Genomic DNA, 27985 nt, shown 5'->3' on the forward strand with positions numbered 1-27985 from the left:
ACTTTGCCCAGTTGCTTGGTGATCGCCCTTTTTGATAGGGCTGGCCACCAAACCGTAACTCCGTAGAGTAGTATTGGTCTAACTATAGCTTGATATATCCATTGGACTATGCTTGGGATCATACCCCATCTTAGCCCAATAGCTTTTTTGCATGTATAGAGTGCAGTCATTGCCTTTTTCACTCTGTCTTTGACATTCAGGTTCCAGTTAAGCTTCTTGTCAATTACCAACCCTAAGTAACTGGCACTGTCGCTAAAGGAGAGCCTGCATCCTTGTAGTATTGGAGGGTTGAGGGGCGGGACCTTGTATTTATTTGTGAATAACACGAGTTCCGTTTTTGAGGGATTTACTCCCAGACCGCGCGATTTCGTCCAGTCCGACAGTTGCGCTAGCTTTGTGGACATTAAGTCGCACAGTGTTTGGGGGTATTTCCCCGAGAAAATAATCGCAACGTCATCCGCATAGGCCACGACTTTGCAGCCCCCCCCCTCCAGGTCCCATAGAATCTTGTTGACTGCTATGTTCCACAGAAGAGGAGACAGGACACCACCTTGCGGGGTGCCTCTGTTGACATACCTTGACTGGGTGGACGATCCCATCGATGATGTCACCGTCCTGCATGTGAGCAATTGATCAATGAGCATCACCAAGTGACGGTCCACCCCCAGGTCAGTCAGGGCTTCTGTAATGGCACCCGGTACAACGTTGTTGAAAGCTCCCTCAATATCGAGAAATGCTATGAGTGAGTACTCTTTGTGATGCAGAGATTTCTCTACCGCAGAGATCACTTCATGAAGAGCCGTTTCCGTGGATTTTCCTTTCCGGTAGGCATGCTGTGCGCCTGACAGCAACTGAGGGTGTATAGTTGTCCTCAGTTGCAGCCCGACGAGTCTCTCAAAGGTTTTGAGGAGGAAGGACGATAGGCTGATTGGTCTAAAGTCCTTTGCAGCTGAGTGCGAGGCTTTCCCAGCTTTGGGAATGAAGACTATCTTTGCCTTAAGCCATGTTCGCGGCATTGTACCCACAGCCAGTATCTTCCTGAAGATACCTTGTAGCCAGTTTATGGCCGTATCCCCGGCCTTCTGAAGTTGGGCCGGGATTACCTGGTCTGGGCCTGGCGATTTGAACGGGCTGAAGCTGTTTATTGCCCAGCTTATGTTACGTTTAGTGAGGATGTGATCCATCGAGGTTACCGGTCCCTCTCCTGGAAGATGTGCCGTCTCGATGGTTGTGCACCCTGGAAAATGTGTGTCTAGTAGAATGTGCAGGGACTCCTCACTGGAGTTAGTCCACGTGCCGTCATTCCTTTTAAGATACCCCACCGAGGGGTTAGTTTTTGAGAGAATCTTGCGAAGCCTTGCGGCCTCTGATGTTTCCTCAATTTCCGAGCAAAATTTTTGCCAAGAGGCCCTTTTTGCTTTCCTTGTTTCCTTTTTATATAGTGACAGACTGATTTTATAGTCTGCCCAGTGGCTCTCCTCGTTCGCGCTTTTGGCCCTGTTGAAAAGGGTCCTGCAGCTTTTACGTAGGATGTCTATTTGCTTTGACCACCAGGGGGGTTTCTTTTTCCCCCTAGGTTTGCTAGAGGGGCATGCTGCCGCGAAGGCTTTGTTGCATGCCTCTGTGAACCTGTTCACTAGGCGATCTAGGTCGTCTTTTGTGTCAGGGCATGATGGTGCTTTGGAGGGGAGTAAGTCCTCCAGGGCTGAGCTATATTTTTCCCAGTTGGCTTTCCTGGGATTAATATAGTCCCTAGGTTTCGGACACTCGAGGGATAGTGTGGTCTCGATGTATCTGTGGTCAGAGAAGGAGTGGTCATCAAGGACTTGCCAACTCTTGACTATGTCTAACAGGTTGGAAGACACTAGGGTGATGTCAATAACCTCCTGTCGATTTTTGATTATAAAAGTGGGGTCGTTGCCCCGATTACAAATAAATAGATTTGAGTTAAGGATGAAGCTGAAAAGTGACTCACCCCTTGCATTTATGTTCGAGCTCCCCCATTGAGTGTGGTGAGCGTTGGCATCGCAACCTATTAATAGGTCTATGTCCGACCTCTCGCTGTCGCTGGCTAGTTTGCGAACGAGGTCGTTGGGGGGATCGTTTCCCTCATGGGCCATGTAGGACGACATCAGCCTTAGATGTATCCCTTCCAGCTCTAGGCTTACCGCCGTGTTGTCGCTGTCGCTATAATTATGGAGCAGAAAGATATTAAGGTGCTTTCTGGCGAGAATGCAGGTGCGAGTTTTACCTTCATGTTGAGCTACAATTATCTTGTACTCCTTCGACCCTAATCCACAAACCTTGTCTCCCACTATCCAAGGTTCCTGGATCAGGGCTACGTCTGCTCCGCTCTCTTCGAGGCGGAGTATAAGAGCAGCGGATGCTGCTTTACAGTGGTGGAGATTGATCTGAAGGAGCCTCAGGGACATCCTTAGTGTTCTCCACCACTGTAATGTCGGCATCCGGATCGTCCTCGACTTCCTCGTGGCAACACATCGCCTCGAAGTCGCATCTCAGCGTGCCATCTGTGGAGTAGCCCTCTGGGTCTATCTCTGTGTGATCGTCGGGTGCTTCGATCTCCGAGGCAGCGTCCTGCTCGACTGGCTTGTCGACAGGACGTGCCTCGGCCGCCGCATCCGACTTGTAGACCTTTATGGTCACAGAGCTGAACCCAAAATTGAGCTCGCCTTTGGCAGCCTCAATCGGGGCCAGCGACTCTTTGTTGAGGACGACCACCGCCTGGTTTGTGGGGCCCTGTGTCGCCTCAACTTTGACCACCTTCCAATCCGCTGTTGGGAGGTGGGGGTTGCATCTTTGCAGCATTTTTAGGATGCGCTCCGGCTCCTTCATGGAGGCGGGCACCCAGACTCTCGCCCTTGGTCTACTGGGCACTTCGCTCCAGTCTACAGCGCAGGAGCTTCGCCCCTGGGTAGACTTCCCCGACTTGCGCTACCGCTGCTTTGTACAGCTGTACGGAGCGCTCATCTTCACAGGCTACGATTTTTATGCAGCCCTGGTACCAGCCCATGTCTCTGCAGACGGGGGGGGGTCCAGGCTGCTTTTCCAGCAGCTCGAAGCAGCGGTCGGCCAGTGCCGCTTCCACCCACTTCCACTGGTTCCGAGGGATCCGGGAGTCCACGCTGCCTTTGTCCAGGACGCCAATCAGCGTCCTTTCTCTGGCAATCTGCGCGAACGATGCGTTAGGCAGCACTCTGGAGCGCTTCGGTGTCGGCCCCGGAGTCTCCTGCGAGCGCTGCCTTTTTTGCTGAGGGGCTTCCTTCTTCGGTGCTTCCTTGCCAAAGTTCGGCAGCACCTTCGAGGCCCACTCGACCTTCTTAATCCATTTGTCCGTCGGGCTGGACATCTGGCTTGCGTTCTGCCGACGGAGTATGTTGCCAGCACTCCTTCTGTCGGCATATGTAAAGGGTTTGGCTTTGACACTAGTAGATGGTGACTCATCCCCCTCCACTTTACCAGCAGGCAGAGCAGCCGCAGGATTGCATAGCCACTCTGCCAAGGTATTGGTTTTGGGAGCCAATTCACCACCCACCCCGACACCGGGATGGGACCCCTTAGGGCTCTCCCTAGCATCTTCCGCCGCGCAGGTTTTCCCTGCTGATTTGCGGGTCGGGCCAGGCCTTTGGGCCGCTGCCTTCCCCTGTTTGGGATTGCTCCCTGTTGGCATTTGGGGAGTGCCAGACTCATTTTGTTTGTTTTTCAATTCTTCCATTCTTTTTCCCACGAGCTGCAGAGAAGGGGTACGGTCCGTCCGGGCAGAGATCCACGTTGCCCGGATAAGGCATACTTAGAACAGGGGGCTGCCAAGTCCCTGAGCTCTCCGTTAACGACTGGGCTAGTTTTATATACCGGGCCCCCAGCCAGGCTGACTCTCGGCACGGGTCGAATAACACTCTTAGTCCGGCCCGGTGTGAGCTGAATGTGGGGGGTTGGGATGTGGGTAGGTAGTGTGTAGGGATAGGGGAGTGTGTGAGCTACTTATAAGAGGCGGCACCACAAGCGCATCGTCAGTGTTGCTACTTCGCGAACACCCGCTGGCTGTCCGGGGCTGCTTATTTTCGGTACTCTCCCTAGGGATGTCCGATTATTCGCAGCTGACCTACCTATATGACCTGTATATAGGTAGGTCGTTCGCTATCCGCAACCTGCGACCCGTCCGGTGGCCTCAGCTAGGCCCCCTTTGAGCCACCTCACGAGCTCATCAGACCAGAAACATAAGGGTTAACAACACATCAAAAAAAAAAAAAAAAAAAATTCGTCCATGAATAGTGTTGTGTTGCTCATGAGTAATGTTTACCCAACACTACACGCATCAACAATCAAGCATGCACTGACGATAAGGGACAACACGAACGAGCTTCGGCTCTTGACGAGACCGCCGTGTATAATTTCATCATGCCCTACAATAAGTCAGTGCATACTGCACGATGAGGAGTGTGTGTGAGAGTGAGATAGATAGAGCGAGAGGGAGAGAGGGGGAGGGAGATAATGAAAATGAGTAAGCGCGTGAACGGCGTTGCGTAGCCATTGAAAATTAATATTTTCATTCCGGCGTAATAATAATCATTATCCGATCTGATTCAGATTTCCAGATTATTCTGGCTAGTTAGTTTTCTCGTATCTTCTGTTTATGCTCCAAACCTCAATTGTAACGAACCTAAACGGGTCTACAACACCGACCCCAACGCGAATTCCGACTAAGAACATTTAACAACATTTAAGACACCACATCCCCCACTTTTTCACTCGCCGCCAAGAGAATACCCCATAAAGTGACGACTAATAATACCCGGTCACGCGGATCCTCCACTCCGGTCCGAGCAACCGATCAGGTGCAGTCTTCCAGGTTCATCAACCGCGAAGACGATGACACACCAAGGAAGACCACGACGAGCACCAACGGACCCTAAGTCGAAGAGGAATAAACCAGGTCAACCCACAATCGCCAAATCGGCGAAATGCGAGCCCGGCTCCGAGTCTAGACGATACCCCGCAGCGTAATTCGGACTCACCAAAAACATAATAAGAAACGAAGAAAGGAATAAAAGCCAAACCAAGTATTTAAATAATATGAACAGCGTAGGTCATTACAAAGGGTCGAGGCTCTGGCACTATTCCACTATACGTCCCTAAGCACCGTTCGACGCACACCACAAGTGACTCTCGACCAGGCCCGCTTCAATCTCTCTGCCACAGGCCAACCACAACGCCTCCGTTAAGGTTCCATCCAGCTATAAAATTCTTGTGGATTGACCTTGGACTTAACTGAGCTTACCTCAGCCGAAAATAGGTCCATCACACAATTATATTTCAAACGACGAGATTCTAAAAGAACTATAAGCCCAAAGAGCAGTCGACATTTTTCAAATACACTCGCCAAGTCGATGGCAAAGCTACACCCACTGGAGAAATCCAGCTTATTTTGTACCTCTATAACTTACCAGGAATAATTCAAATTACATGGCACACCGCTTGTGTCAAATAATGTATCCATTACACTATGAGATGCAAAAATTTAAAAAATATTGGTCATACTGCAAAATACTGTAAAGGTAAAACAATATGCGACTCGAGTGGCCTTCCTCCCCATGACACAACCCCTTGCTCACGCATACAGTGCGCTACTAGTGCTACCAGTAGTAAAGACTGCCCAAAATATATTTTAGGTTAGGTTAAGGCGGTAGCCGGGGAGGGGGGATAAAAACAGCTCGTTACAGTAGGTCCAGCACGGTATCCAGGGCTTCCCCTGGAGTAGTGCGTAGCCCGCCAGTTATGCATAGCTCTGCCATGCGTTGAACTCTACTGAGTCTGTTGAGACAAGTTCTTTTGTCTAGGGCTGGCCACCATACTACCACTCTATAGAGCATAATTGGTCGTGTGATGGCGGTGTATAGCTTCCGAACTATATACGGGGCCATTCCCCATTTTAGTCCGATTGCTTTCCTGCACCCGTGGGAGAATACTCCCTCGTTAATTTTTGTTGAGCCAATTAATGGTTTTTGGTCCCACGTGAATCAGTTGGGCAGGGATAATGCCATCTGTCCCCGTAGACATGTGTGGTTTAAAACTTTTGATCGACCCGAAAATGTTCTCCTGGCTTATCAGGTTCAGGATGGCATTTGAGCCGTGTCGTGTCGTTTAATATTAGCGGCCTCTGCCGGAGGAGAGCCATACTGACTAAGTATCGGGTATAAATGTAGAGTTGCGGTGTCCGCAGAAACTCACAACGTTCCCCCTCGTTTTTTATGCCTATTATATCTATATTTTATATTTATAGATGCCATAACTGTAGATACGGGGACTGGATCAGCTGAAGTCCAGATTAGGAAGGCTCTACAGCTGCAAAAAAAAAAAACGTTTCTTCAAAAACAGTACCACCGCGAACCGCATACCTTAATTAGTCAATTAAAAACTAAAATGAAATATATAATAAAAGAAAAATTTAAATATGAAATGAAATGAAGATTGATAACCTACTTCATGGGTACCCATTTCACTAGCTACTACATGGGTACTCATTTCACTAGCTACTAGACGAGTACACATAGCACTTGTTCGGGGGTAAACGATGTGGTATCGCTGGTCCCCATGTCGTAGGACATTGCGGGTAAAAATGGAAATGATGAAAAGCATTGTTAAGGGTTAGTAAAGAAAGTACCCCTGGTCTTTTAGGGAGTGGTGATATCACCACCTCCGAACTAGTTCCCAGTACTGCTGGGGTACGATGCGCTAATAGCGCCTTCGACTGGCCAGCCACCGCCACACCAATCTGATACAGAACAGATGACCCCACCTTCTCTGCAGCGCTTCGTCTTGGCACAATCTCTGTCCTTGCGAAACACCTGGAAAAGGTTAGGATCGAAGTATTCGTTGTCGAAAAAGCTTGAATTGAGCCAGGTTTCAAACAAAATGACAACGTCGAAGTCACACGTAGAGGTAGCCAAGCTGACAGCCTGAGTCTTGGCACCGTCCATCGGCACGGTCACAGAAAGTGGCGGTGCCGTTCTGTTAGTGGCCACGGAAGATGGATCCAGAGGAGGTTCAGGCATATCCCACTGAACCAAAGGGCCGAGACCCATGCTTGAAACCTGCTTGTGTGCCGGAGTCTGAAATAGCAGCACACCATCCTCGTCCAGAAGATTGGGCAGGGAGAGCCAATCTAGGTGATGATGCTAAAGAGTGTTCCACATAAGAGTGCACGACGGGCTGCTGACCCTTCGTCAAAAAAGTGCAAGCAGAATATTTTGTGGAGAAGCGGCGATCATAAAACCAAAGGGGTTTCACTGGGGGTTTTTTTTAAGTGGATGAACCTGGAGCTTTCTGAGTCAGTGTGGACGTCCGCAGTGGCACAGCTGCACACAGATTAATTGCCGTCAAATCAGCTTCCTCATCAGGCCTCTGTCTATGCGCGAAACCCTTACCGATACTGGCCAGAATCTATCATCAAAGACCACGGGGAACACCAGATAACGCAGATAGATCAGCATCTCGCTTAACCAATTTCACGCAAGAAATTTCCTCCTCCGGCATCTTGAGTTTATCGGCAACAAATTTCACCACCGCCTCTGGCCCCGTCGCGGTAGCAAATTTACCAATATGCAGGTATGCCATAACAAAATAGGCAGATTTTTCAAGAGTTTATCTGAACGCAGTGAGAGCTCACTAATGACTACATAATTTAAATTAAATTTAATTTAAACTGGAGGTCGGCAGGTATCCAGAGTCCGTATATTAGCAACCGAGCAACCCCTCGGCCATGCATCCCTCGGCATGTAACAGTGTCACCATAGATGGGGTAATTTCATTGAGAGTTTTCTTTACTCCGCCCGACTACCATTAGCCAGCATCCATGGCAGAGATATGACCGTGGCAGGACTGTCTCAGCTTTCTTTCGACTGGGCACCAACACTGCCTCGGTCTTGTGGGGAGCGAGTTCGAGCCCGATCCTCTCCAGCCACTGTTGAATATGCGCTATTGTCTGGTTGCAAGTCTTCTCCAAGTCTCCGGCCAAGAGTTTTCCCACCACTAGAACAGCCACATCGTCTGAAAAACGGCTGAGGCTGAGTCGCAATATGCCGTCGTTCATTGCGTTGCACAGTGTGGGGCCCAGCACCGACCCCTGCGGGACGCCTGCAAATACCTCCTATTGCTCCGTGCCAGCCTCGGTACCTGGGTGTGTCGAAAGTCTCTAGCGCCCAGCAGGATGCAGCTCAGAAGTCAATTGATGAACAATTGCAACTTTTCTGTGGCAAGGTACGTCGGCTCCAGGGTATTAACAAGCCTATTCAAATCAACCCACTCAGCTGCACTTAATTTCATGTATCTTTTGAGGCGCCTTTCGCAAGAGTCTTTGGGCTTGTCATGTTATTTGGTGTGGTTTCAGAATTGTAGTGTATTAAATATAATCAAATAAATAAATGGCTTTTTTTGTGTTCTGGCTCATTCTGCTTTGGTGGGATGGCCAATGGCTGCTGGCAGGCGATCGGCTGTCATTGCGTTGCACATCAATTTAATTTCTGTTAAAGAGATTTGATAAAATATAAAAAAGAAAACAAGATAATTATTTTGCGTTTACATTTGTGTTCAGATTATGCAAAACTCATAATCATTCTCTACACCCAATAGAATAAATGAGTGGTTTTTTAGTGTTGTGGTTTTCTTGCTGGCTTTTGATATCCAGATGCAGGTGCTGGGGCTTTGCTGCGATGGCGATGCACTTCAAATGTCAAGTCGTTATTTCTTTCAAAAGAAATTATGTAGATAATAAAAAAACAATAAACTTATTTGGCGTTTACATTTGTGTTTAAATTGGGCCCATCTCTTAGTCAGCGTTAGTGTCCTTGGGTTACTGTGGCTTTGAATATTAAACATAGTCCAACAAACAATTGGATTATTATGCTCTGGCTGGGGGGCTTTGGCTCTGGCTGGGATGGCTAATGGCTGATGGCTGATGGCTGACCGCTTAAGCTCAGAAGCCACGGTTCTCGTTGAGCTCCTTATGTGGTGTCAGATCCTTGGTGATCGAAAAGGGGGCTCCATCACGAAACATCTTGCAAATGAGACTGCCCAGATTCTTGGCATCATCGATGCCGGAGTGAGCACGTCCCTGGAAGGTCAGCCTCACATGTTCCAGGGCATTGTTGAAGCTGAAGGGACGATACTTGTACCACTTCTGGTAGATGGCTTTCGCGTCTATCCACTGATTGAAGCAGGTTGGTTTACGTATATTCTTGCGTGCGCACTCCTTGGCCAGACAGATTCCAAAGTCCCAGTTTGTCCAGGTGACGAAGAAACAGTTTCCCTGTGGATTGGTCATACTCATCTTTGGTAGCACCAGGTTGCGGGCGCTCAATTCCTTCTTCAGCCATTCGATAAAGGAATTGAGTGCCGTCTGCAGTGGCACTCCCGCCTCCACAGTCTTCTGCTGAATGCCCGTCAGACTGGTACAGTATTCGCTCAGTTGCGGCTTCTCCACGGGCATCACGTACTTGTGAAACTCCGCCTCGACCATTCCCGTTTTCAGATTGACCAAAATGGCTGGGAACTCAATTATCTCCGACAATCTAAATTGTTGAGCCGGTTGATTTTCCCAGCAGGTGGCCTCGAAGTCCACGGATATGGCATAAGTAAAAGGATGCATTGTCAACTTCTTGGATTTGCGTGAATTCTGTTTCTTTAACTGGATCTAGACGAGCTCCTTTCAGGAATATTCTCTGATGTATTAGCCCAGTTGCTTTGTACACTTTTATGAAGGCCGACTTTGTTTGTGCAATTCCAATTGAATTATTTTTCTTTGTAATGTAATATGCTGTCGCTTTTTTGCCAGTGCTTGCAGTTTTTGCTGAGTAACGATAACTTTTGACCTATCATTGGAATTTGTGGATTTATTCGATATCTATCGATTTTTAATAAAATGCGACTTTGTAGTACAATTGTCAGTCGGTAAATAAAGCGCAGTGAAAAGAAAAGTTTAGTGCCTTTTACGAAAAGGAACATTGTGAGGCGCAGCTACGGCCGCGATTTTAAATTTATACCCAAGCAATTAGTGCGAGTGAAAAACACATAGTATAGTGAGTGTGAGTGAGACGGCATATGTTGATGTTGATTAACCCTTAACAGGCCCGTGGGGTTTACAATTTTAAAATAGAATGATTTTACTGATACAGTAATATTTAAATTTTGTGCAGCCATTAATTATTTTGCTTCAAAATTTTTACTAATATTAAAATGTTCTTTTACATAATATATAAATATTGCTTATAATTCTTTGTGTTTTTTTTTATGCTATTTATATAATTTGATATGCAATATGTAATTTTTTTGAGGTTGGAACATAAGGGTTAACAACAATCAAAAAATCAACGGAATCAATCGTGGATCTGGCCGCAGTGATAGGGCGTGTATGAGGGCTATGCTTATGCTTATGGTTAAGTATGCGTCGCTTACATATATAATGATAAATACTAAAGGGATGATATAAATGAAATAGCTGCAAATGCATTAGACTTATTGACCTCCAGCCATAGCTTATAGAAGTCAATTGATGAACAATTGCAACTTTTCTGTGGCAAGGTACGTCGGCTCCAGGGTATTAACAAGCCTCTTCAAATCACCCCACTCAGCTGCACTTAATTTCATGTATCTTTTGAGGCGCCTTTCGCAAGAGTCTTCAAATGGTTGCTCAACATAGTGTACGTTGGGTTCCAACGAGCCTATTGAGTCCTGTACAGCCGACAGAATTTTTGCGGCGGTCACTAGGTCATTACAGGCATTCTTCTCATCTTTACCCTTTACCACCGAAAAATTCTTTTTCTTTTCAGGCACTATGAATACTATATGAATACTCGTAGAAGCCCACAGGAACCGCAGGCGTCGGTCACCAACCGAACAGAGGCCACATGGTATGGCCCAGGGTATGGAGCAAGTCTCCCTGTTTCCAACACTTCCTCTAAGTGACACTTCACAACTTGGCTAAGGGATGCAAGCAAATTCCATCTTGAATCCGCATTCTTCTGTAGATGCTCCGACTTGAATAGGGGATAAGATTCAAGGCCAGACTGGAAATTGCGGCACAGAACATTTCGAAGGAGATAAATCAAGTCTACAATTGTTCCCACTAAAAACACCACTAACATTATCCTACTTGGATGATATATCCATTGGGCATTGGGCATATCCATTGGATGATATATGCATTGGGCTATATCTAAACTCCAATTCTATGACAATTTGGTTGCCTCGTTTTTCTTAATTTCTCTAACTAAGTTTCGACAAAATATCGAGCTATTCTAGCTTTCCCATTTGGGAATTAGTAAGTATGAATAGTAGCAAAATGTATATGCTATAAGGCCATATCCATTGCTATGATTAGATGTACTCGTACATTTGTAGGTGTTTAGATTCCGATATAGATGTGGTAGCTGCGACTGCGATGGACATCAAATTGAAATGCATATCAATTGCTGTCAAAAGAAATTAAATAAAATACATAACAAAAAAAAAAAAGAACATTTTTTATACCCCCCCTTCCATAAGGAACCTATAAAGTATATATGTATATTCTTGATCAGCATCAATAGTCGAGGGGCGATAGAGCCATGTCTGTCTGTCCGTCCGTCCGTTTGCCCGTCTCTATGAGCACCTAGTGATATGTATTTCAAAATTTCACCCCACCCTCTTCCGCCATTACAAAGGACGAAGATCTGTGGCATCCACAATTTTGTACAATCATAGAGAATAACCATATCTACCAGATTGCCGAATCTGAATCCGATCGGATCATTATTATAACCGAACAAATCCATTTGCAGTGGCTACGCAGCGCCCGACGACACGTTCTGACTGATTTTCTGTCTCTCTCGCACGCACTATTTGTCGTGTCGTTCGGTCTGGCGGAGGAAAGCCATACTGACTAAGCTTCGGGCATAAATGTAGAGTTGCGGGCGCAGCAGCAACTCACAACGTTCCCCCTCGTTAGTGTGTACTCTTGTGTTCACATAAGGGACAACTCTTAGCCATCTTTCATGATATTTGGTGTGGTTCCAGAATTGTAGTGTATTAAATATAATCAAATAAATAAATGGCTTTTTTTGTGTTCTGGCTCATTCTGCTTTGGTGGGATGGCCAATGGCTGCTGGCAGGCGATCGGCTGTCATTGCGTTGCACATCAATTTAATTTCTGTTAAAGAGATTTGATAAAATATAAAAAAGAAAACAAGATAATTATTTTGCGTTTACATTTGTGTTCAGATAATGCAAAACTCATAATCATTCTCTACACCCAATAGAATAAATGAGTGGATTTTTAGTGTTGTGGTTTTCTTGCTGGCTTTTGATATCCAGATGCAGGTGCTGGGGCTTTGCTGCGATGGCGATGCACTTCAAATGTCAAGTCGTTATTTCTGTCAAAAGAAATTATGTAGATAATAAAAAAACAATAAACTTATTTGGAGTTTACATTTGTGTTTAAATTGGGCCCATCTCTTAGTCAGCGTTAGTGTCCTTGGGTTACTGTGGCGTTGAATATTAAACATAGTCCAATAAACAATTGGATTATTATGCTCTGGCTGGGGGGCTTTGGCTCTGGCTGGGATGGCTAATGGCTGATGGCTGATGGCTGACCGCTTAAGCTCAGAAGCCACGGTTCTCGTTGAGCTCCTTATGTGGTGTCAGATCCATGGTGATCGAAAAGGGGGCTCCATCACGAAACATCTTGCAAATGAGACTGCCCAGATTCTTGGCATCATCGATGCCGGAGTGAGCACGTCCCTGGAAGGTCAGCCTCACATGTTCCAGGGCATTGTTGAAGCTGAGGGGACGATACTTGTACCACTTCTGGTAGATGGCTTTCGCGTCTATCCACTGATTGAAGCAGGTTGGCTTACGTATATTCTTGCGTGCGCACTCCTTGGCCAGACAGATTCCAAAGTCCCAGTTCGTCCAGGTGACGAAGAAACAGTTTCCCTGTGGATTGGTCATACTCATCTTTGGTAGCACCAGGTTGCGGGCGCTCAATTCCTTCTTCAGCCATTCGATAAACGAATTGGTACAGTATTCGCTCAGTTGCGGCTTCTCCACGGGCATCACGTACTTGTGAAACTCCGCCTCGACCATTCCCGTTTTCAGATTGACCAAAATGGCTGGGAACTCAATTATCTCCGACAATCTAAATTGTTGAGCCGGTTGATTAACCCAGCAGGTGGCCTCGAAGTCCACGGATATGGCATAAGTAAAAGGATGCATTGTCAACTTCTTGGATTTGCGTGAATTCTGTTTCTTTAACTGGATCTAGACGAGCTCCTTTCAGGAATATTCTCTGATGTATTAGCACAGTTGCTTTGTACACTTTTATGAAGGCCGACTTTGTTTGTGCAATTCCAATTGAATTATTTTTCTTTGTAATGTAATATGCTGTCGCTTTTTTGCCAGTGCTTGCAGTTTTTGCTGAGTAACGATAACTTTTGACCTATCATTGGAATTTGTGGATTTATTCGATATCTATCGATTTTTAATAAAATGCGACTTTGTAGTACAATTGTCAGTCGGTAAATAAAGCGCAGTGAAAAGAAAAGTTTAGTGCCTTTTACGAAAAGGAACATTGTGAGGCGCAGCTACGGCCGCGATTTTAAATTTATACCCAAGCAATTAGTGCGAGTGAAAAACACATAGTATAGTGAGTGTGAGTGAGACGGCATATGTTGATGTTGATTAACCCTTAACAGGCCCGTGGGGTTTACAATTTTAAAATAGAATGATTTTACTGATACAGTAATATTTAAATTTTGTGCAGCCATTAATTATTTTGCTTCAAAATTTTTACTAATATTAAAATGTTCTTTTACATAATACATAAATATTGCTTATAATTCTTTGTGTTTTTTTTTTATGCTATTTATATAATTTGATATGCAATATGTAATTTTTTTGAGGTTGGAACATAAGGGTTAACAACAATCAAAAAATCAACGGAATCAATCGTGGATCTGGCCGCAGTGATAGGGCGTGTATGAGGGCTATGCTTATGCTTATGGTTAAGTATGCGTCGCTTACATATATAATGATAAATACTAAAGGGATGATATAAATGAAATAGCTGCAAATGCATTAGACTTATTGACCTCCAGCCATAGCTTATAGAAGTCAATTGATGAACAATTGCAACTTTTCTGTGGCAAGGTACGTCGGCTCCAGGGTATTAACAAGCCTATTCAAATCACCCCACTCAGCTGCACTTAATTTCATGTATCTTTTGAGGCGCCTTTCGCAAGAGTCTTCAAATGGTTGCTCAACATAGTGTACGTTGGGTTCCAACGAGCCTATTGAGTCCTGTACAGCCGACAGAATTTTTGCGGCGGTCACTAGGTCATTACAGGCATTCTTCTCATCTTTACCCTTTACCACCGAAAAATTCTTTTTCTTTTCAGGCACTATGAATACTATATGAATACTCGTAGAAGCCCACAGGAACCGCAGGCGTCGGTCACCAACCGAACAGAGGCCACATGGTATGGCCCAGGGTATGGAGCAAGTCTCCCTGTTTCCAACACTTCCTCTAAGTGACACTTCACAACTTGGCTAAGGGATGCAAGCAAATTCCATCTTGAATCCGCATTCTTCTGTAGATGCTCCGACTTGAATAGGGGATAAGATTCAAGGCCAGACTGGAAATTGCGGCACAGAACATTTCGAAGGAGATAAATCAAGTCTCTCAATTGTTCCCACTAAAAACTCCACTAACATTATGCTACTTGGATGATATATCCATTGGGCATTGGGCATATCCATTGGATGATATATGCATTGGGCTATATCTAAACTCCAATTCTATGACAATTTGGTTGCCTCGTTTTTCTTAATTTCTCTAACTAAGTTTCGACAAAATATCGAGCTATTCTAGCTTTCCCATTTGGGAATTAGTAAGTATGAATAGTAGCAAAATGTATATGCTATAAGGCCATATCCATTGCTATGATTAGATGTTCTCGTACATTTGTAGGTGTTTAGATTCCGATACAGATGTGGTAGCTGCGACTGCGATGGACATAAAATTGAAATTAGATAAAATACATAACAAAAAAAAAAAAGAACATTTTTTATACCCCCCCTTCCATAAGGAACCTATAAAGTATATGTATATTCTTGATCAGCATCAATAGTCGAGGGGCGATAGAGCCATGTCTGTCTGTCCGTCCGTCCGTTTGCCCGTCTCTATGAGCACCTAGTGATATGTATTTCAAAATTTCACCCCACCCTCTTCCGCCATTACAAAGGACGAAGATCTGTGGCATCCACAATTTTGTACAATCATAGAGAATAACCATATCTACCAGATTGCCGAATCTGAATCCGATCGGATCATTATTATAACCGAACAAATCCATTTGCAGTGGCTACGCAGCGCCCGACGACACGTTCTGACTGATTTTCTGTCTCTCTCGCACGCACTATTTGTCGTGTCGTTCGGTCTGGCGGAGGAAAGCCATACTGACTAAGCTTCGGGCATAAATGTAGAGTTGCGGGCGCAGCAGCAACTCACAACGTTCCCCCTCGTTAGTGTGTACTCTTGTGTTCACATAAGGGACAACTCTTAGCCATCTTTCATGATATTTGGTGTGGTTCCAGAATTGTAGTGTATTAAATATAATCAAATAAATAAATGGCTTTTTTTGTGTTCTGGCTCATTCTGCTTTGGTGGGATGGCCAATGGCTGCTGGCAGGCGATCGGCTGTCATTGCGTTGCACATCAATTTAATTTCTGTTAAAGAGATTTGATAAAATATAAAAAAGAAAACAAGATAATTATTTTGCGTTTACATTTGTGTTCAGATAATGCAAAACTCATAATCATTCTCTACACCCAATAGAATAAATGAGTGGATTTTTAGTGTTGTGGTTTTCTTGCTGGCTTTTGATATCCAGATGCAGGTGCTGGGGCTTTGCTGCGATAGCGATGCACTTCAAATGTCAAGTCGTTATTTCTTTCAAAAGAAATTATGTAGATAATAAAAAAACAATAAACTTATTTGGCGTTTACATTTGTGTTTAAATTGGGCCCATCTCTTAGTCAGCGTTAGTGTCCTTGGGTTACTGTGGCGTTGAATATTAAACATAGTCCAACAAACAATTGGATTATTATGCTCTGGCTGGGGGGCTTTGGCTCTGGCTGAGATGGCTAATGGCTGATGGCTGATGGCTGACCGCTTAAGCTCAGAAGCCACGGTTCTCGTTGAGCTCCTTATGTGGTGTCAGATCCATGGTGATCGAAAAGGGGGCTCCATCACGAAACATCTTGCAAATGAGACTGCCCAGATTCTTGGCATCATCGATGCCGGAGTGAGCACGTCCCTGGAAGGTCAGCCTCACATGTTCCAGGGCATTGTTGAAGCTGAAGGGACGATACTTGTACCACTTCTGGTAGATGGCTTTCGCGTCTATCCACTGATTGAAGCAGGTTGGCTTACGTATATTCTTGCGTGCGCACTCCTTGGCCAGACAGATTCCAAAGTCCCAGTTCGTCCAGGTGACGAAGAAACAGTTTCCCTGTGGATTGGTCATACTCATCTTTGGTAGCACCAGGTTGCGGGCGCTCAATTCCTTCTTCAGCCATTCGATAAACGAATTGAGTGCCGTCTGCAGTGGCACTCCCGCCTCCACAGTCTTCTGCTGAATGCCCGTCAGACTGGTACAGTATTCGCTCAGTTGCGGCTTCTCCACGGGCATCACGTACTTGTGAAACTCCGCCTCGACCATTCCCGTTTTCAGATTGACCAAAATGGCTGGGAACTCAATTATCTCCGACAATCTAAATTGTTGAGCCGGTTGATTAACCCAGCAGGTGGCCTCGAAGTCCACGGATATGGCATAAGTAAAAGGATGCATTGTCAACTTCTTGGATTTGCGTGAATTCTGTTTCTTTAACTGGATCTAGACGAGCTCCTTTCAGGAATATTCTCTGATGTATTAGCACAGTTGCTTTGTACACTTTTATGAAGGCCGACTTTGTTTGTGCAATTCCAATTGAATTATTTTTCTTTGTAATGTAATATGCTGTCGCTTTTTTGCCAGTGCTTGCAGTTTTTGCTGAGTAACGATAACTTTTGACCTATCATTGGAATTTGTGGATTTATTCGATATCTATCGATTTTTAATAAAATGCGACTTTGTAGTACAATTGTCAGTCGGTAAATAAAGCGCAGTGAAAAGAAAAGTTTAGTGCCTTTTACGAAAAGGAACATTGTGAGGCGCAGCTACGGCCGCGATTTTAAATTTATACCCAAGCAATTAGTGCGAGTGAAAAACACATAGTATAGTGAGTGTGAGTGAGACGGCATATGTTGATGTTGATTAACCCTTAACAGGCCCGTGGGGTTTACAATTTTAAAATAGAATGATTTTACTGATACAGTAATATTTAAATTTTGTGCAGCCATTAATTATTTTGCTTCAAAATTTTTACTAATATTAAAATGTTCTTTTACATAATACATAAATATTGCTTATAATTCTTTGTGTTTTTTTTTTATGCTATTTATATAATTTGATATGCAATATGTAATTTTTTTGAGGTTGGAACATAAGGGTTAACAACAATCAAAAAATCAACGGAATCAATCGTGGATCTGGCCGCAGTGATAGGGCGTGTATGAGGGCTATGCTTATGCTTATGGTTAAGTATGCGTCGCTTACATATATAATGATAAATACTAAAGGGATGATATAAATGAAATAGCTGCAAATGCATTAGACTTATTGACCTCCAGCCATAGCTTATAGAAGTCAATTGATGAACAATTGCAACTTTTCTGTGGCAAGGTACGTCGGCTCCAGGGTATTAACAAGCCTATTCAAATCACCCCACTCAGCTGCACTTAATTTCATGTATCTTTTGAGGCGCCTTTCGCAAGAGTCTTCAAATGGTTGCTCAACATAGTGTACGTTGGGTTCCAACGAGCCTATTGAGTCCTGTACAGCCGACAGAATTTTTGCGGCGGTCACTAGGTCATTACAGGCATTCTTCTCATCTTTACCCTTTACCACCGAAAAATTCTTTTTCTTTTCAGGCACTATGAATACTATATGAATACTCGTAGAAGCCCACAGGAACCGCAGGCGTCGGTCACCAACCGAACAGAGGCCACATGGTATGGCCCAGGGTATGGAGCAAGTCTCCCTGTTTCCAACACTTCCTCTAAGTGACACTTCACAACTTGGCTAAGGGATGCAAGCAAATTCCATCTTGAATCCGCATTCTTCTGTAGATGCTCCGACTTGAATAGGGGATAAGATTCAAGGCCAGACTGGAAATTGCGGCACAGAACATTTCGAAGGAGATAAATCAAGTCTCTCAATTGTTCCCACTAAAAACTCCACTAACATTATGCTACTTGGATGATATATCCATTGGGCATTGGGCATATCCATTGGATGATATATGCATTGGGCTATATCTAAACTCCAATTCTATGACAATTTGGTTGCCTCGTTTTTCTTAATTTCTCTAACTAAGTTTCGACAAAATATCGAGCTATTCTAGCTTTCCCATTTGGGAATTAGTAAGTATGAATAGTAGCAAAATGTATATGCTATAAGGCCATATCCATTGCTATGATTAGATGTTCTCGTACATTTGTAGGTGTTTAGATTCCGATACAGATGTGGTAGCTGCGACTGCGATGGACATAAAATTGAAATTAGATAAAATACATAACAAAAAAAAAAAAGAACATTTTTTATACCCCCCCTTCCATAAGGAACCTATAAAGTATATGTATATTCTTGATCAGCATCAATAGTCGAGGGGCGATAGAGCCATGTCTGTCTGTCCGTCCGTCCGTTTGCCCGTCTCTATGAGCACCTAGTGATATGTATTTCAAAATTTCACCCCACCCTCTTCCGCCATTACAAAGGACGAAGATCTGTGGCATCCACAATTTTGTACAATCATAGAGAATAACCATATCTACCAGATTGCCGAATCTGAATCCGATCGGATCATTATTATAACCGAACAAATCCATTTGCAGTGGCTACGCAGCGCCCGACGACACGTTCTGACTGATTTTCTGTCTCTCTCGCACGCACTATTTGTCGTGTCGTTCGGTCTGGCGGAGGAAAGCCATACTGACTAAGCTTCGGGCATAAATGTAGAGTTGCGGGCGCAGCAGCAACTCACAACGTTCCCCCTCGTTAGTGTGTACTCTTGTGTTCACATAAGGGACAACTCTTAGCCATCTTTCATGATATTTGGTGTGGTTCCAGAATTGTAGTGTATTAAATATAATCAAATAAATAAATGGCTTTTTTTGTGTTCTGGCTCATTCTGCTTTGGTGGGATGGCCAATGGCTGCTGGCAGGCGATCGGCTGTCATTGCGTTGCACATCAATTTAATTTCTGTTAAAGAGATTTGATAAAATATAAAAAAGAAAACAAGATAATTATTTTGCGTTTACATTTGTGTTCAGATAATGCAAAACTCATAATCATTCTCTACACCCAATAGAATAAATGAGTGGATTTTTAGTGTGTTGTGGTTTTCTTGCTGGCTTTTGATATCCAGATGCAGGTGCTGGGGCTTTGCTGCGATGGCGATGCACTTCAAATGTCAAGTCGTTATTTCTGTCAAAAGAAATTATGTAGATAATAAAAAAACAATAAACTTATTTGGAGTTTACATTTGTGTTTAAATTGGGCCCATCTCTTAGTCAGCGTTAGTGTCCTTGGGTTACTGTGGCGTTGAATATTAAACATAGTCCAATAAACAATTGGATTATTATGCTCTGGCTTGGGGTTTTGGCTCTGGCTGGGATGGCTAATGGCTGATGGCTGATGGCTGACCGCTTAAGCTCAGAAGCCACGGTTCTCGTTGAGCTCCTTATGTGGTGTCAGATCCATGGTGATCGAAAAGGGGGCTCCATCACGAAACATCTTGCAAATGAGACTGCCCAGATTCTTGGCATCATCGATGCCGGAGTGAGCACGTCCCTGGAAGGTCAGCCTCACATGTTCCAGGGCATTGTTGAAGCTGAAGGGACGATACTTGTACCACTTCTGGTAGATGGCTTTCGCGTCTATCCACTGATTGAAGCAGGTTGGCTTACGTATATTCTTGCGTGCGCACTCCTTGGCCAGACAGATTCCAAAGTCCCAGTTCGTCCAGGTGACGAAGAAACAGTTTCCCTGTGGATTGGTCATACTCATCTTTGGTAGCACCAGGTTGCGGGCGCTCAATTCCTTCTTCAGCCATTCGATAAACGAATTGAGTGCCGTCTGCAGTGGCACTCCCGCCTCCACAGTCTTCTGCTGAATGCCCGTCAGACTGGTACAGTATTCGCTCAGTTGCGGCTTCTCCACGGGCATCACGTACTTGTGAAACTCCGCCTCGACCATTCCCGTTTTCAGATTGACCAAAATGGCTGGGAACTCAATTATCTCCGACAATCTAAATTGTTGAGCCGGTTGATTAACCCAGCAGGTGGCCTCGAAGTCCACGGATATGGCATAAGTAAAAGGATGCATTGTCAACTTCTTGGATTTGCGTGAATTCTGTTTCTTTAACTGGATCTAGACGAGCTCCTTTCAGGAATATTCTCTGATGTATTAGCACAGTTGCTTTGTACACTTTTATGAAGGCCGACTTTGTTTGTGCAATTCCAATTGAATTATTTTTCTTTGTAATGTAATATGCTGTCGCTTTTTTGCCAGTGCTTGCAGTTTTTGCTGAGTAACGATAACTTTTGACCTATCATTGGAATTTGTGGATTTATTCGATATCTATCGATTTTTAATAAAATGCGACTTTGTAGTACAATTGTCAGTCGGTAAATAAAGCGCAGTGAAAAGAAAAGTTTAGTGCCTTTTACGAAAAGGAACATTGTGAGGCGCAGCTACGGCCGCGATTTTAAATTTATACCCAAGCAATTAGTGCGAGTGAAAAACACATAGTATAGTGAGTGTGAGTGAGACGGCATATGTTGATGTTGATTAACCCTTAACAGGCCCGTGGGGTTTACAATTTTAAAATAGAATGATTTTACTGATACAGTAATATTTAAATTTTGTGCAGCCATTAATTATTTTGCTTCAAAATTTTTACTAATATTAAAATGTTCTTTTACATAATACATAAATATTGCTTATAATTCTTTGTGTTTTTTTTTTATGCTATTTATATAATTTGATATGCAATATGTAATTTTTTTGAGGTTGGAACATAAGGGTTAACAACAATCAAAAAATCAACGGAATCAATCGTGGATCTGGCCGCAGTGATAGGGCGTGTATGAGGGCTATGCTTATGCTTATGGTTAAGTATGCGTCGCTTACATATATAATGATAAATACTAAAGGGATGATATAAATGAAATAGCTGCAAATGCATTAGACTTATTGACCTCCAGCCATAGCTTATAGAAGTCAATTGATGAACAATTGCAACTTTTCTGTGGCAAGGTACGTCGGCTCCAGGGTATTAACAAGCCTATTCAAATCACCCCACTCAGCTGCACTTAATTTCATGTATCTTTTGAGGCGCCTTTCGCAAGAGTCTTCAAATGGTTGCTCAACATAGTGTACGTTGGGTTCCAACGAGCCTATTGAGTCCTGTACAGCCGACAGAATTTTTGCGGCGGTCACTAGGTCATTACAGGCATTCTTCTCATCTTTACCCTTTACCACCGAAAAATTCTTTTTCTTTTCAGGCACTATGAATACTATATGAATACTCGTAGAAGCCCACAGGAACCGCAGGCGTCGGTCACCAACCGAACAGAGGCCACATGGTATGGCCCAGGGTATGGAGCAAGTCTCCCTGTTTCCAACACTTCCTCTAAGTGACACTTCACAACTTGGCTAAGGGATGCAAGCAAATTCCATCTTGAATCCGCATTCTTCTGTAGATGCTCCGACTTGAATAGGGGATAAGATTCAAGGCCAGACTGGAAATTGCGGCACAGAACATTTCGAAGGAGATAAATCAAGTCTCTCAATTGTTCCCACTAAAAACTCCACTAACATTATGCTACTTGGATGATATATCCATTGGGCATTGGGCATATCCATTGGATGATATATGCATTGGGCTATATCTAAACTCCAATTCTATGACAATTTGGTTGCCTCGTTTTTCTTAATTTCTCTAACTAAGTTTCGACAAAATATCGAGCTATTCTAGCTTTCCCATTTGGGAATTAGTAAGTATGAATAGTAGCAAAATGTATATGCTATAAGGCCATATCCATTGCTATGATTAGATGTTCTCGTACATTTGTAGGTGTTTAGATTCCGATACAGATGTGGTAGCTGCGACTGCGATGGACATAAAATTGAAATTAGATAAAATACATAACAAAAAAAAAAAGAACATTTTTTATACCCCCCCTTCCATAAGGAACCTATAAAGTGTATGTATATTCTTGATCAGCATCAATAGTCGAGGGGCGATAGAGCCATGTCTGTCTGTCCGTCCGTCCGTTTGCCCGTCTCTATGAGCACCTAGTGATATGTATTTCAAAATTTCACCCCACCCTCTTCCGCCATTACAAAGGACGAAGATCTGTGGCATCCACAATTTTGTACAATCATAGAGAATAACCATATCTACCAGATTGCCGAATCTGAATCCGATCGGATCATTATTATAACCGAACAAATCCATTTGCAGTGGCTACGCAGCGCCCGACGACACGTTCTGACTGATTTTCTGTCTCTCTCGCACGCACTATTTGTCGTGTCGTTCGGTCTGGCGGAGGAAAGCCATACTGACTAAGCTTCGGGCATAAATGTAGAGTTGCGGGCGCAGCAGCAACTCACAACGTTCCCCCTCGTTAGTGTGTACTCTTGTGTTCACATAAGGGACAACTCTTAGCCATCTTTCATGATATTTGGTGTGGTTCCAGAATTGTAGTGTATTAAATATAATCAAATAAATAAATGGCTTTTTTTGTGTTCTGGCTCATTCTGCTTTGGTGGGATGGCCAATGGCTGCTGGCAGGCGATCGGCTGTCATTGCGTTGCACATCAATTTAATTTCTGTTAAAGAGATTTGATAAAATATAAAAAAGAAAACAAGATAATTATTTTGCGTTTACATTTGTGTTCAGATAATGCAAAACTCATAATCATTCTCTACACCCAATAGAATAAATGAGTGGATTTTTAGTGTGTTGTGGTTTTCTTGCTGGCTTTTGATATCCAGATGCAGGTGCTGGGGCTTTGCTGCGATGGCGATGCACTTCAAATGTCAAGTCGTTATTTCTGTCAAAAGAAATTATGTAGATAATAAAAAAACAATAAACTTATTTGGAGTTTACATTTGTGTTTAAATTGGGCCCATCTCTTAGTCAGCGTTAGTGTCCTTGGGTTACTGTGGCGTTGAATATTAAACATAGTCCAATAAACAATTGGATTATTATGCTCTGGCTGGGGGCTTTGGCTCTGGCTGGGATGGCTAATGGCTGATGGCTGATGGCTGACCGCTTAAGCTCAGAAGCCACGGTTCTCGTTGAGCTCCTTATGTGGTGTCAGATCCATGGTGATCGAAAAGGGGGCTCCATCACGAAACATCTTGCAAATGAGACTGCCCAGATTCTTGGCATCATCGATGCCGGAGTGAGCACGTCCCTGGAAGGTCAGCCTCACATGTTCCAGGGCATTGTTGAAGCTGAAGGGACGATACTTGTACCACTTCTGGTAGATGGCTTTCGCGTCTATCCACTGATTGAAGCAGGTTGGCTTACGTATATTCTTGCGTGCGCACTCCTTGGCCAGACAGATTCCAAAGTCCCAGTTCGTCCAGGTGACGAAGAAACAGTTTCCCTGTGGATTGGTCATACTCATCTTTGGTAGCACCAGGTTGCGGGCGCTCAATTCCTTCTTCAGCCATTCGATAAACGAATTGAGTGCCGTCTGCAGTGGCACTCCCGCCTCCACAGTCTTCTGCTGAATGCCCGTCAGACTGGTACAGTATTCGCTCAGTTGCGGCTTCTCCACGGGCATCACGTACTTGTGAAACTCCGCCTCGACCATTCCCGTTTTCAGATTGACCAAAATGGCTGGGAACTCAATTATCTCCGACAATCTAAATTGTTGAGCCGGTTGATTAACCCAGCAGGTGGCCTCGAAGTCCACGGATATGGCATAAGTAAAAGGATGCATTGTCAACTTCTTGGATTTGCGTGAATTCTGTTTCTTTAACTGGATCTAGACGAGCTCCTTTCAGGAATATTCTCTGAAGTATTAGCACAGTTGCTTTGTACACTTTTATGAAGGCCGACTTTGTTTGTGCAATTCCAATTGAATTATTTTTCTTTGTAATGTAATATGCTGTCGCTTTTTTGCCAGTGCTTGCAGTTTTTGCTGAGTAACGATAACTTTTGACCTATCATTGGAATTTGTGGATTTATTCGATATCTATCGATTTTTAATAAAATGCGACTTTGTAGTACAATTGTCAGTCGGTAAATAAAGCGCAGTGAAAAGAAAAGTTTAGTGCCTTTTACGAAAAGGAACATTGTGAGGCGCAGCTACGGCCGCGATTTTAAATTTATACCCAAGCAATTAGTGCGAGTGAAAAACACATAGTATAGTGAGTGTGAGTGAGACGGCATATGTTGATGTTGATTAACCCTTAACAGGCCCGTGGGGTTTACAATTTTAAAATAGAATGATTTTACTGATACAGTAATATTTAAATTTTGTGCAGCCATTAATTATTTTGCTTCAAAATTTTTACTAATATTAAAATGTTCTTTTACATAATACATAAATATTGCTTATAATTCTTTGTGTTTTTTTTTATGCTATTTATATAATTTGATATGCAATATGTAATTTTTTTGAGGTTGGAACATAAGGGTTAACAACAATCAAAAAATCAACGGAATCAATCGTGGATCTGGCCGCAGTGATAGGGCGTGTATGAGGGCTATGCTTATGCTTATGGTTAAGTATGCGTCGCTTACATATATAATGATAAATACTAAAGGGATGATATAAATGAAATAGCTGCAAATGCATTAGACTTATTGACCTCCAGCCATAGCTTATAGAAGTCAATTGATGAACAATTGCAACTTTTCTGTGGCAAGGTACGTCGGCTCCAGGGTATTAACAAGCCTATTCAAATCACCCCACTCAGCTGCACTTAATTTCATGTATCTTTTGAGGCGCCTTTCGCAAGAGTCTTCAAATGGTTGCTCAACATAGTGTACGTTGGGTTCCAACGAGCCTATTGAGTCCTGTACAGCCGACAGAATTTTTGCGGCGGTCACTAGGTCATTACAGGCATTCTTCTCATCTTTACCCTTTACCACCGAAAAATTCTTTTTCTTTTCAGGCACTATGAATACTATATGAATACTCGTAGAAGCCCACAGGAACCGCAGGCGTCGGTCACCAACCGAACAGAGGCCACATGGTATGGCCCAGGGTATGGAGCAAGTCTCCCTGTTTCCAACACTTCCTCTAAGTGACACTTCACAACTTGGCTAAGGGATGCAAGCAAATTCCATCTTGAATCCGCATTCTTCTGTAGATGCTCCGACTTGAATAGGGGATAAGATTCAAGGCCAGACTGGAAATTGCGGCACAGAACATTTCGAAGGAGATAAATCAAGTCTACAATTGTTCCCACTAAAAACACCACTAACATTATCCTACTTGGATGATATATCCATTGGGCATTGGGCATATCCATTGGATGATATATGCATTGGGCTATATCTAAACTCCAATTCTATGACAATTTGGTTGCCTCGTTTTTCTTAATTTCTCTAACTAAGTTTCGACAAAATATCGAGCTATTCTAGCTTTCCCATTTGGGAATTAGTAAGTATGAATAGTAGCAAAATGTATATGCTATAAGGCCATATCCATTGCTATGATTAGATGTTCTCGTACATTTGTAGGTGTTTAGATTCCGATACAGATGTGGTAGCTGCGACTGCGATGGACATAAAATTGAAATTAGATAAAATACATAACAAAAAAAAAAAAGAACATTTTTTATACCCCCCCTTCCATAAGGAACCTATAAAGTATATGTATATTCTTGATCAGCATCAATAGTCGAGGGGCGATAGAGCCATGTCTGTCTGTCCGTCCGTCCGTTTGCCCGTCTCTATGAGCACCTAGTGATATGTATTTCAAAATTTCACCCCACCCTCTTCCGCCATTACAAAGGACGAAGATCTGTGGCATCCACAATTTTGTACAATCATAGAGAATAACCATATCTACCAGATTGCCGAATCTGAATCCGATCGGATCATTATTATAACCGAACAAATCCATTTGCAGTGGCTACGCAGCGCCCGACGACACGTTCTGACTGATTTTCTGTCTCTCTCGCACGCACTATTTGTCGTGTCGTTCGGTCTGGCGGAGGAAAGCCATACTGACTAAGCTTCGGGCATAAATGTAGAGTTGCGGGCGCAGCAGCAACTCACAACGTTCCCCCTCGTTAGTGTGTACTCTTGTGTTCACATAAGGGACAACTCTTAGCCATCTTTCATGATATTTGGTGTGGTTCCAGAATTGTAGTGTATTAAATATAATCAAATAAATAAATGGCTTTTTTTGTGTTCTGGCTCATTCTGCTTTGGTGGGATGGCCAATGGCTGCTGGCAGGCGATCGGCTGTCATTGCGTTGCACATCAATTTAATTTCTGTTAAAGAGATTTGATTAAATATAAAAAAGAAAACAAGATAATTATTTTGCGTTTACATTTGTGTTCAGATAATGCAAAACTCATAATCATTCTCTACACCCAATAGAATAAATGAGTGGATTTTTAGTGTTGTGGTTTTCTTGCTGGCTTTTGATATCCAGATGCAGGTGCTGGGGCTTTGCTGCGATGGCGATGCACTTCAAATGTCAAGTCGTTATTTCTGTCAAAAGAAATTATGTAGATAATAAAAAAACAATAAACTTATTTGGCGTTTACATTTGTGTTTAAATTGGGCCTATCTCTTAGTCAGCATTAGTGTCCAACAAAAAATTGGATTATTATGCTCTGGCTGGGGGGCTTTGGCTCTGGCTGGGATGGCTAATGGCTGATGGCTGATGGCTGACCGCTTAAGCTCAGAAGCCACGGTTCTCGTTGAGCTCCTTATGTGGTGTCAGATCCATGGTGATCGAAAAGGGAGCTCCATCACGAAACATCTTGCAAATGAGACTGCCCAGATTCTTGGCATCATCGATGCCGGAGTGAGCACGTCCCTGGAAGGTCAGCCTCACATGTTCCAGGGCATTGTTGAAGCTGAAGGGACGATACTTGTACCACTTCTGGTAGATGGCTTTCGCGTCTATCCACTGATTGAAGCAGGTTGGCTTACGTATATTCTTGCGTGCGCACTCCTTGGCCAGACAGATTCCAAAGTCCCAGTTCGTCCAGGTGACGAAGAAACAGTTTCCCTGTGGATTGGTCATACTCATCTTTGGTAGCACCAGGTTGCGGGCGCTCAATTCCTTCTTCAGCCATTCGATAAACGAATTGAGTGCCGTCTGCAGTGGCACTCCCGCCTCCACAGTCTTCTGCTGAATGCCCGTCAGACTGGTACAGTATTCGCTCAGTTGCGGCTTCTCCACGGGCATCACGTACTTGTGAAACTCCGCCTCGACCATTCCCGTTTTCAGATTGACCAAAATGGCTGGGAACTCAATTATCTCCGACAATCTAAATTGTTGAGCCGGTTGATTAACCCAGCAGGTGGCCTCGAAGTCCACGGATATGGCATAAGTAAAAGGATGCATTGTCAACTTCTTGGATTTGCGTGAATTCTGTTTCTTTAACTGGATCTAGACGAGCTCCTTTCAGGAATATTCTCTGATGTATTAGCACAGTTGCTTTGTACACTTTTATGAAGGCCGACTTTGTTTGTGCAATTCCAATTGAATTATTTTTCTTTGTAATGTAATATGCTGTCGCTTTTTTGCCAGTGCTTGCAGTTTTTGCTGAGTAACGATAA

At 43.6% G+C, this 27985-nt stretch overlaps 6 protein-coding genes and 2 long non-coding RNA genes across 8 annotated transcripts; all 8 read right to left on the reverse strand.

Annotated features, from left to right (window-relative positions):
- Positions 1 to 8451: 8451 nt before the first annotated feature.
- On the reverse strand, positions 8452 to 9780 carry LOC117184526 (ERI1 exoribonuclease 2-like). Its single transcript, XM_033382637.1, has 3 exons — positions 8817 to 9780; positions 8597 to 8760; positions 8452 to 8537 (listed from the first exon to the last, which is right to left on the reverse strand). The coding sequence occupies exon 1, from the start codon at positions 9659 to 9661 to the stop codon at positions 8990 to 8992; it is 672 nt and encodes a 223-aa protein (XP_033238528.1). The 5' UTR covers positions 9662 to 9780; the 3' UTR covers positions 8452 to 8537; positions 8597 to 8760; positions 8817 to 8989.
- A 2260-nt stretch (positions 9781 to 12040) lies between these two features.
- LOC117184529 (ERI1 exoribonuclease 2-like) lies at positions 12041 to 13467 on the reverse strand. The gene is made up of 3 exons (XM_033382641.1): positions 12479 to 13467; positions 12259 to 12422; positions 12041 to 12199 (listed from the first exon to the last, which is right to left on the reverse strand). Exon 1 carries the CDS (start codon positions 13261 to 13263, stop codon positions 12652 to 12654), a length of 612 nt encoding a protein of 203 aa, XP_033238532.1. The 5' UTR covers positions 13264 to 13467; the 3' UTR covers positions 12041 to 12199; positions 12259 to 12422; positions 12479 to 12651.
- Positions 13468 to 15616: 2149 nt separating this feature from the next.
- LOC117184528 (ERI1 exoribonuclease 2-like) lies at positions 15617 to 17092 on the reverse strand. The gene is made up of 3 exons (XM_033382640.1): positions 16055 to 17092; positions 15835 to 15998; positions 15617 to 15775 (listed from the first exon to the last, which is right to left on the reverse strand). Exon 1 carries the CDS (start codon positions 16897 to 16899, stop codon positions 16228 to 16230), a length of 672 nt encoding a protein of 223 aa, XP_033238531.1. The 5' UTR covers positions 16900 to 17092; the 3' UTR covers positions 15617 to 15775; positions 15835 to 15998; positions 16055 to 16227.
- Positions 17093 to 19202: 2110 nt separating this feature from the next.
- Positions 19203 to 19544, reverse strand: LOC117184530 (uncharacterized). The gene is made up of 2 exons (XR_004469927.1): positions 19471 to 19544; positions 19203 to 19411 (listed from the first exon to the last, which is right to left on the reverse strand). It is a non-coding gene; the product is annotated as an uncharacterized lncRNA (long non-coding RNA).
- LOC117184525 (ERI1 exoribonuclease 2-like) lies at positions 19543 to 20729 on the reverse strand. Its single transcript, XM_033382636.1, has 2 exons — positions 19693 to 20729; positions 19543 to 19636 (listed from the first exon to the last, which is right to left on the reverse strand). The coding sequence occupies exon 1, from the start codon at positions 20534 to 20536 to the stop codon at positions 19865 to 19867; it is 672 nt and encodes a 223-aa protein (XP_033238527.1). The 5' UTR covers positions 20537 to 20729; the 3' UTR covers positions 19543 to 19636; positions 19693 to 19864.
- Positions 20730 to 22838: 2109 nt separating this feature from the next.
- On the reverse strand, positions 22839 to 23180 carry LOC117184531 (uncharacterized). Its single transcript, XR_004469928.1, has 2 exons — positions 23107 to 23180; positions 22839 to 23047 (listed from the first exon to the last, which is right to left on the reverse strand). It is a non-coding gene; the product is annotated as an uncharacterized lncRNA (long non-coding RNA).
- LOC117184524 (ERI1 exoribonuclease 2-like) lies at positions 23179 to 24361 on the reverse strand. The gene is made up of 2 exons (XM_033382635.1): positions 23329 to 24361; positions 23179 to 23272 (listed from the first exon to the last, which is right to left on the reverse strand). The coding sequence occupies exon 1, from the start codon at positions 24170 to 24172 to the stop codon at positions 23501 to 23503; it is 672 nt and encodes a 223-aa protein (XP_033238526.1). The 5' UTR covers positions 24173 to 24361; the 3' UTR covers positions 23179 to 23272; positions 23329 to 23500.
- Positions 24362 to 26523: 2162 nt separating this feature from the next.
- Positions 26524 to 27964, reverse strand: LOC6903743 (ERI1 exoribonuclease 2-like). The gene is made up of 3 exons (XM_002136696.3): positions 26962 to 27964; positions 26742 to 26905; positions 26524 to 26682 (listed from the first exon to the last, which is right to left on the reverse strand). Exon 1 carries the CDS (start codon positions 27768 to 27770, stop codon positions 27099 to 27101), a length of 672 nt encoding a protein of 223 aa, XP_002136732.1. The 5' UTR covers positions 27771 to 27964; the 3' UTR covers positions 26524 to 26682; positions 26742 to 26905; positions 26962 to 27098.
- Positions 27965 to 27985: the final 21 nt, after the last annotated feature.

The sequence above is a fragment of the Drosophila pseudoobscura genome, chromosome X (assembly GCF_009870125.1).
Source record: "Drosophila pseudoobscura strain MV-25-SWS-2005 chromosome X, UCI_Dpse_MV25, whole genome shotgun sequence".
NCBI classification, from domain to species: Eukaryota; Metazoa; Arthropoda; class Insecta; order Diptera; family Drosophilidae; genus Drosophila; species Drosophila pseudoobscura.